The sequence below is a fragment of the Phocoena sinus genome, chromosome 2 (genome assembly GCF_008692025.1).
Source record: "Phocoena sinus isolate mPhoSin1 chromosome 2, mPhoSin1.pri, whole genome shotgun sequence".
NCBI lineage: Eukaryota > Metazoa > Chordata > Mammalia > Artiodactyla > Phocoenidae > Phocoena > Phocoena sinus.
Window position 1 is genome coordinate 93,424,904 of NC_045764.1, and position 9,616 is coordinate 93,434,519.

General features: G+C 43.9%; 1 protein-coding gene across 3 annotated transcripts in view; it reads right to left on the bottom strand.

The window, feature by feature from the left end:
- RAD51 (RAD51 recombinase) overlaps positions 1-8,046 on the bottom strand; it is a 34,343-nt gene extending 26,297 nt beyond the window's left edge. Inside the window, exons 1-2 of one of the 3 annotated variants that reach the window (XM_032623385.1) lie at positions 7,882-8,046; positions 3,805-3,907 (exon numbers count right to left, since the gene is read on the bottom strand). In XM_032623385.1, coding sequence (XP_032479276.1) covers positions 3,805-3,891 — 87 coding nt within the window. In that variant the 5' untranslated portion in view covers positions 3,892-3,907; positions 7,882-8,046. Of the gene's footprint in view, positions 1-3,804; positions 3,908-7,435; positions 7,662-7,780 lie in introns of those variants that run through there. The other 2 variants (XM_032623384.1, XM_032623386.1) reach the window with 2 other exon arrangements.
- Between the last annotated feature and the right edge of the window lie 1,570 nt (positions 8,047-9,616).

Below are 9,616 nucleotides of genomic sequence, written 5' to 3' on the forward strand. Positions count from 1 at the left end.
AAAAAAAATTCTTTTAATTTTATCTTTGGCTGCATTGGGTCTTCATTGCTGTGCGTGGGCTTTTCTCTGGTTGCAGCAAGCGGAGCCTACTCTTCGTTGTGGTGCGCAGGCTCCTCATTGCAGTGGCTCCTCTTGTTGTGGAGCACGGGCTCTAGCCACGCAGGCTTCAGTAGTTGTGGCACACGGGCTCAGTAGTTGTGGCTCGTGGACTCTAGAGGGCAGGCTCAGTTGTGGTGCATGGGCTCAGTTGCTCCGTGGCATGTGGGATCTTCCCGGACCAGGGCTCGAATCCGTGTCCCCTGCATTGGCAGGCGGATTCCTAACCACTGTACCACCAGGGAAGCCCCCACATCTTCTTTATCCATTCATCTGTTGATGGGCATTTAGGGTGCTTCCATGACCTGGCTATTGTAAATAGTGCTGCAATGAACTTTGGGGTGCATGTGTCTTTTTTTTTTTTTTTTTTTTTGCTGTACGCAAGCATGTGGGATCTTCTTGGACCGGGGCACGAACCCGTGTCCCCTGCATCGGCAGGCGGACTCTCAATCACTGCGCCACCAGGGAAGCCCGCATGTGTCTTTTTGAATTATGGTTTTCTCTGGGTATATGCCCAGTAGTGGGATTGCTGGGTCATATGGTAATTCTATTCTTACTTTTTTTTTTTTTTTGGTATGCGGGCCTCTCACTGTTGTGGCCTCTCCCGTTGCGGAGCAAGGCTCCGGACTCGCAGGCTCAGTGGCCATGGCTCACGGGCCCAGCTGCTCCGCGGCACGTGGGTTCTTCCCAGACCGGGGCATGAACCCATGTCCCCTGCATCGGCAGGCGAACTCTCAATCACTGCGCCACCAGGGAAGCCCTATTCTTACTTTTTTAAGGAACCTCCATACTGTTCTCCATAGTGGCTCTATCAATTTACATTCCCACCAACAGTGCAAGAGGGTTCCCTTTTCTCCACACCATCTCCAGCATTTGTTGTTTGTAGATTTTCTGATGATGCCTATTCTCACCAGTGTGAGGTGATACCTCATTGTAGTTTTGATTAGCATTTTTCTAATAATTAGTGATGTTGAGCAGCTTTTCATGTGCTTCTTGGCCATCTGTATGTCTTCTTTGGAGAAATGTCTATTTAGGTCTTCTGCCCATTTTTGGATTGGGCTTTTTTTTTTTTTTTTTGAGCTGCATGAGCTGTTTATATATTTTAAAGATTAATCCTTTGTCTGTTGATTCGTTTGCAAATATTTTCTCCCATTTTGAGGGTTGTCTTTTCATCTTATTTGTAGCTTCTTCTGCTTTGCAAAAGCTTTTAAGTTTCATTAGGTCCCATTTGTTGTTTTTATTTCCATTACTCTAGGAGGTGGATCAAAAAAGATCTTGCTGTGATTTATGTCAGAGTGTTCTTCCTGTTTTCCTCTAAGAGTTTTTTATAGTGTCCCGTCTTATATTTAGGTCTCTAATCAATTTTGAGTTTATTTTTGTGTATGGTGTTAGGGAGTGTTATTTCATTCTTTTACATGTAGCTGTCCAGTTTTCCCAGCACCACTTATTGAAGAGACTGTCTTTCCTCCACTGTATATCCTTGCCTCGTTTGTCATAGATTAGTTGACCATAGGTGCAGGGGTTTATCTCTGAGCTTTCTATCCTGTTCCATTGATCTATATTTCTGTTTTTGTGCCAGTACCATATTGTCTTGATTACTGTAGCTTTGTAGTATAGTCTGAAGTCAGGGAGCCTGATTCCTCCAGCTCTATTTTTTTCCCTCAAGACTGCTTTGGCTATTTGGGGTCTTTTGTGTCTCCATACAAATTTTAAGATTTTTTTGTTCTAGTTCTGTAAAAAATGCCATTGGTAGTTTGATAGGGATTGCAGTGAATCTGTAGATTACTTTGGGTAGTATAGTCATTTTCACAATATTGATTCTTCCAATCCAAGAACATGGTATGTCTCTCAATCTGTTTGTGTCATCTTTGATTTCTTTCATCAGTGTCTTATAGTTTTCTGAGTAGAGGTCTTTTACCTCCTTAGGTAGGTTTATTCCTAGGTATTTTATTCTTTATGTTGCAATGGTGAATGGGATTGTTTCCTTAATTTCTCTTTCTAATCTTTCATTGTTAGTGTATAGGAATGCAAGAGATTTCTGTGCATAAATTTTGTGTCCTGCAACTTTACCAAATTCATTGATTAGCTCTAGTAGTTTTCTGGTGGCATCTTTAGGATTCTCTATGTATAGTATCATGTCACCTGCAAACAGTGACAGTTTTACTTCTTCTTTTCCAATTTGTATTCCTTTTATTTCTTTTTCTCCTCTGACTGCCATGGCTAGGACTTCCAAAACTATGTTGAATAATAGTGGCAAGAGTGGACATCCTTGTCTTGTTCCTGATCTTAGAGGAAATGCTTTCAGTTTTTCACCACTGAGAATGATGTTTGCTGTGGGTTTGTCGTATATGGCCTTTATTATGTTGAGGTAGGTTCCCTCTATGCTCACTTTCTGGAGAGCAAAACCAGGAGTTTTAAACTAGCACTATGTATATTAAAATACACTCTTGTCATGAATTGGATTAAACCTGTAACTCTAAACCTTTTATGACTACGATTCTAAATGAACTTTGAGACCCTGGGCCCTAAAAGCCCACTTTAAACATTTCCCAATGTTTTCCACATCAAGCACACATAAAAAAATATGTTTTACACTAAGCTGGGATAAACAGCTAAGACTGCCCCAGAGCTAAGGGAAGCATGTCTTAGCATAACCTTTTTGTAGCACAATGACTGGAAAGCTCTGTTTTAACAATTGATAGTAAAGATGGAGAAAACTACTTTTGGTCAGGGATTTATATACCACTTCTCAAAAACAAACCACCCAAAGGCACTTCTTTCTCCCTATATACAAAGTCAGCTTTGATTTTTATTAGCCACCAAAACCATGACTTCTAGGACAGCATGAATTATTAGAGGGATGTGTATGTATCTGGGGGTCAGGGAAGGTTTGGGAGAGGGGAGAGAATAGTACCTGCCCATAGAAACCTGTCTGTTATTAATATTTAAGCAAAAAGCAACACATATGTGTGGGTATAAGGATGCTCACTGAAACCAAAAGTTATGACTCTGAATTTTCCAATGTTTATCACAGACCCGTTTAAGTAACTTCCAGAGAGTGGAAGCTTAGGGGGCAACGGGAGGAATATGCATAAGGAGACAGAAGAATGAAGGCTTTCTCAGCTTTTTATCCTGCTTCTTTCAGCCCAAGTCAAGTGCACTCACTCTGGGGCCTCTGTACAATGCACAGAAATAGTGCAAGGCCCCAGCTCTGGTGCTTGATGTTCTTGTGCAGAGTCTTGAACTTTCACAACGTAACCCCAAGCCCTTCTCTCTGCCTATGACAGCTGTCTTCCTAGTAACTTCAGCACAGATCGAGGTCAGTGGAGAGACATTGTTCCTCTCCCCTTCCTGCATAGCTGGCCCAGGCCATTGTAATTCCCTGGACAGTAATTTCATACTTAGTACAAATAGCAGAGACTCTACCATGGGATCATAGGGCTTCTTAGTTTCTGACATACAGCTCTAAGAAAGAAAAATGATAATGTAGTAGAAGAATTCTTGACAAAAAAAGAGATCTGGCCAGATGTGTTTAGCAACTGTCTTAAGCCTTTCCACAGAATCCTTGACAACCCTCCTGAAAACTCTAATTTGGATTTTGACCTTAGGTAGTAAACCAATGGTTTATGTAAAGGTTGTGATTTCTCCCAATAGGTAGAACAATCTTGTCCAGCACTATAATTCTAAAATTAACAACCAAGCACATACCTCTAATCGAGAAATAGGTTGTGGGCCAAAGCTCTCTTCTTCCACTGAAGTATCTGCGTTTGCTTCAAGCTGCATCTGCATAGCCATTACTTAGTGTTCAATACTGAAAAGTACAGATGGCCATCAGGAAGAACACTAGAGAAAGTACAGAGCTGCAAACATAGTTTTACAATAAATCTCTTTAAGAATTATTTGCTAGGCTTTTGGCTTAATCACTGACATACCCATGGCAGGAAAAAGAAAAAAAATCTCTCACCAGCCTTCCCTTTCACCTAGATAGCTGTATCAGAAAGACTTTAGGAGGAGCCAGCACTATCTTGCTTCTATAAAGTAGAACAGCTTGGACTCCCCTGGTGGTGCAGTGGTTAAGAATCCGCCTGCCAATGCAGAGGACACGGGTTCCATCCCTGGTCCAGGAACATCCCACACGCCGTGGAGCAACTAAGTCTGTCACCACAACTACTGTAGCCTTGGGTGCCCTAGAGCCCGCGCGCCGCAACTACTGAAGGCCACACACCTAGAGCCTGTGCTCCGCAACAAGAGAAGTCTGCGCTCCGCACAAGAGAAGCCCGCGTGCAGCAACAAAGACCTAACGCAGCCAAAAAATAAAATTAAAAAAAAAAAAAAAAAGAGACGGAACAGCTTAACTAGATCAACTATATCCCTCTGTTCCCCTGCTTTATATTCCTTAAGGATAGGGGCCAAGTCTCATTTATTTGTATACACCTCATGATACATGATAAATCTTAGGTACATCTTAGGTGTTTGGTAAATATCTGGCAAGTGGATGCAGACTTTCCAGAACTCTACTTTAAAAAAAAAAAAAAAATCGATGAAAGGTTAAACTGTTTCAGTCCCATTGTTCCCCTCCAGAAAGCAGGGTTTTGGGGTGGTGGGACAGGAGTGAAACAAAGGTACAGAATAATTGCCATAAGCCTCCATTCCTGATAGAGAAACAATGGACTGAGATGAGAGAAGTATCCCCACCTTAGGCAAGGACGGCTTGCAGTCACACAGTTTGCTTCTAATAGAAGTGTATGAAATTTAAAGATCACCATTTTTTTTTGGGGGGGGGGTGCTGTGCGGCATGTGGGATCTTATTTCCCCAATGAGGGATCGAACCCACACTCCCTGCATTAAAATCGCGGAGTCTTAACCACTGGACCACCAGGGAAGTCCCATAAAGATCACCATTTTAATCAATTCCAGACCTCACTGAATGCACAAATGAATAAATAACATGGAATTACCTTGCTCAGTTTGAAATCTTCCATATAAATATAAGGCCTATACCAAAGTCAGATTATTTTGATAGAGTTAAGACTGCTCAGGTTGAAAAGAATGAAGAACAAAAAGATTTCTATTATGAGGTATTAGTAAAAGCAAACAAGTTTTGATGGCCACAAGAATAAATGTACTTAAATCTGGACAATTTAACAAGCAAGATAAATTTAACTCAAAAGACAACAGATGGGCTTCCCCGGTGGCACAGTGGTTGAGAGTCTGCCTGCCAATGCAGGGGACATGGGTTCGTGCCCTGGTCCGGGAAGATCCCACATGCCGCGGAGAGGCTGGGCCCGTGAGCCATGGCCGCTGAGCCTGCGCGTCCGGAGCCTGTGCTCCGCAATGGAGAGGCCACAACAGTGAGAGGCCCGCGTACTGTAAAAAAAAAAAAAAAAAAAGAGAGAACAGATAAGGGCTTCCCGGGTGGCACAGTGGTTAAGAATCCACCTGCCAATGCAGTGAACACGGGTTCGAGTCCTAGTCTGGGAAGATCCCACATGCCACAGAGCAACGAAGCACGTGTGCCACAACTACTGAGCCTGCATGCCACAACTACTGAAGCCTGCACACCTAGAGCCGGTGCTCCACAACGAGAAGCCACCACAGTGAGAAGCCCACGCATTACAATGAAGAGTAGACCCCGCTCGCCACAACTAGAGAAAGGCTGTGCGCAGCAACAAAGACCCAACGCAGCCAAAAATAAATAAATAAAATTAACAGGGAAAAAAAAAAATCTCCATTCTTAGAGACTTGACAGAAGACAACCATGTTCTTGATTGGTTCAGGTGTAGCTCTTAGATGGCATGTTTAGCATAATGTGAGTTTATGATAATTCCAAATATCAGAATCACCTGAATGCAGCTTAAATTTAAGTGTCTTCCTTCATAATTTATGAAAAAGATGGCTTGAACTGTATTCATATAGCAATAACCAAAAAGCAAAAGACTGAAAAACTAGACTGTATTTAAATTTAGAACTTCTATTCATCAAAAGACACCACTGTGAGAATGAAGTCAAATGATAGTGAGGGGAGAAAATATTTACCACATATATAACTGGTAACCAGAATATACAAAGAATTCCTTCAAATCAGCAAGACAGACAGACAACCCAATAGAAGAACAGGCAAGAGATCTGAACAAGCACTGCACAACAGAAGATACCCAAATGGCTAATAAACATATCAACAAATGCTCAACTTCATTAATGATCAGGAAAATTAAAATTAAAACCACAAGGTAGGGCTTCCCTGGTGGCGCAGTGGTTCAGAGTCTGCCTGCCAGTACAGGGGTTCGAGCCCTGGTCTGGGAAGATCCCGCATGCCTCGGAGCAACTAGACCCGTGAGCCACAACTACTAAGCCTGCGCATCTGGAGCTTGTGCTCCGTAACAAGAGAGGCCGCGATAGTGAGAGGCCCGCCCACCGCGATGAAGAGTGCCCCCCGCACCCCGCTTGCTGCAACTAGAGAAAGCCCTTGTGCAGAAACGCAGACCCAACACAGCCAAAAATAAATAAATAATAATAAAAAAACCCCAACAAGGTAATAGCTAAAATTTAAAAGACCGACAATACTAAGTATTAGCAAACGTGTGGAACAACTAAACACTCGTTCACTGCTGGTTTGAGTGTAAATTGGACAACTTTAGAAAACTGGTATTAAATATGGAAGGTGAAGATAGGCAAATGCTATGACCCAGGAATTTCACTACTCTGTATTACTAACCCACTGAAAAGCATACACGTGTGCACCAAAATGTATACAGAAATATTCTTTCTCAGCAGCCTTTCTCATACAAGTTAAAACTAGAAACAATCCCGATATCCGCCACAGGTATAATGAATAAGGAATACAACATAGGAACAAGAAAGAACTGCTAAATGCAAAGACATTTACAAACCTGCAGACAAAATGTTGAGCAAAGGCAGACACAAATATATAGTCTTCCTTTATACAAAATTCAACAACGGGCAAAATTAGACAATGGTGTTAGTAGTCAACACTGTGGTTACCTCTGGGGAAAAGGGAGAGTATTAGAAAAGGGGGCACAAGGGAGGCTTCTTGGGTGCTGACAGACAGCATTCTATTTCTTGACCTGAGTGGTGATTACACAGATATATTCATTTTGTAATGATTCATGGAGCTGTAAACACTTTCGATCTGTGCATTTTTCTATTTGTATATTACACTTCACTTAAGAAGTTTAAGAAAAAACAACAAATCTCACTAGAGATCATTCCCTAGACATCACTTGAACGGTCTTCCGCATTAAAAAACGCAAATACCTTACTGGCAACTGGAGGTGGGTACTCTGTAAGCCAAACTTTGTGTAACGGAAAGGGCACTCACCAGAAATCCGGCTCTAGCTTAAGAGCTGTGACTTTTAAGTCACTACACCTCTCTGGATCTTGGGCTTCCTCGCCTACGCCCATAAAGTGGATGTTGCAAGTGAAGGCCAGTAAGGTTCCTCCCAGCTCTAGAATGCGCTTCTATTTTCGCCACAATGAGCTCCGAGGGTCGGACTAGCCCGGGCACAACACTGCTCCGCCCCGCCCCGCCATATCCGAATTTTTTACTTGGCATGGAGGGGCCCCTAAGCCCGCTAAGGGAGCTAGGGCCCAAGTCTGGGTCCGGGTACGGGTTCGGGTCCGGCTTACGCGGTGGGAAGGGGCCAGGCCTGCGCCTCACACTCACCTCAGCCTGCAGCGTAACTCGCCCGGGCGGGCTGCGTGCTCCGACTACAGTCCGCCGGACCCGCGCGCGCCCGACCCCGGACGGACTGCAGACCCCCTCACCTGCACCCCACTTCTCTACGCCCTTGCTCCGGCCTTCTGCACGAAACCCCGGCGACTTTCAGCTCCTAACTACGCTCCTGGGGCGCGTCTCAGCTCTCTTCAGGCTGCGGTCTCAGGCGGCAGCACCCACTCCGTCTGCCGCCTTCGGAAATCCCGCCAAATCCTATTGGGCAGGGTCACGCCTGCGTCAACGTAACGTCTCCCCGCCCTTCTCGGGTCCGCCTCCCCGCCACTTCGGCTAGTCGTGAGGCCGAGATAGGCCGAAAGAACTTGACTTCGCAGGATGTTTTGGGTTCCCCTCTTGTTTTTCTCCCTTACGACTAATTCAAAATTTGGAAGTTGCGTCCTTCCTCCCTTTACCAGAGCGGGGACTACAACTCCCAAGAGGTAGTGGGCCGGTCCGAGACTACATCTCCCAATATGCACCGCGGGAGGGCGACGCAGCTTTAGCTCCTCACCACCTGTAGATAATAGCTAGGCTTTTCGGAACTCTTGATCTGTTTCTTAAGCATCTAAACTGGGGTATTTGACCCTTCAGGTTGCTTTGAACTCCAACTCAGTCAAATTCTGGAGCCAGGGGCTTTCTAGGCCCTTGTAGGTGGTGGAGCTGAGGACGCTCGAGTAGATGGATGAGGCTGGAACATAGAGCTAATAATGGAGGAGAGGAAGAAAGGACTGAAATATTAGTAAAGCTGTGGTACTTCATTGGAGATTTGCGGGACTCCAGAGGAAGGAGACATTGATTTTGAGAATGTAAATCTTATCGTGGTTAAAAGTTGATTACGGTTTTAAAGGTTGGGTAGGGTTTCCTGGGCGAAGAAGAGGAGATGAAAACATTATAAGCGGATAGAGCAGCATGGGTATGGAAATTAACAGTGTGGTCAAGGAATACTGTTGTCTGGTGAGGCAGGAGAAGTGTAGTAACAGGTGCTGAGACTGTTAAATTACGTTTATTTCAGGCTTTGAAGAGGCTTAGGACCATTATAGAGCTTTGGCCTTTATTCTTTAGGTAATGGGGAAATCACTGAAAGTTTTTAACCTGATGAGTCATGTGCTTAGACCTGTTTTTTGTTCCCCACCACTTTATATTTGTGGAGTGCTTTAAAATTCATAAAGTTTTTGTTTAATCCTCACACTGTTACCTTGTGGCATTGAAGGATAGATTTCAGGAGAGTGAGAGTAAAGACTACAAAAACTGTTAGGAAGCTCTTGCAATATTTCAGGCAAGAGAGGAAGGCCTGAGCTAGAGCAGTGACAGAGAGAACAGATTCAGGAAGCATTTTGGCGGTAGAATCAACCTTAGTGGTTATAGATGATACCTGGGGATAATAGTGAACTGCCTTCCATACCAGAAATACGCACCTTCACCTCCTATTCTTCACATACTTTCCTCCTGAGAGCACCTGCAAACCCACAGCCCCTCTTGGCTGAGTGAAGATACATGACTTCGACCTTTCATTAAAATGGAATTCCTTTGGCTGTGTGGATGTCAAACCAGAGAAACCCCATCTGCAGAAAGATTAAGAAGTTTAGAGACTAAGAAAGTGGGAGAGAGTCATACAGAAAAAAACAGTTTTAAATTCTGACTGCTTTCCAGATCTTTCCAATTTCTCAGGGGCCCAGCAGCACTTAATGCTCTTGAGGTCCGTGAGATACCCCTATGTTCCAGTGATCTCCCATTTTTTTCTGCTTAAACAAATATGTCTTTTCATCCAAGGCAACCCACTACGAAGTC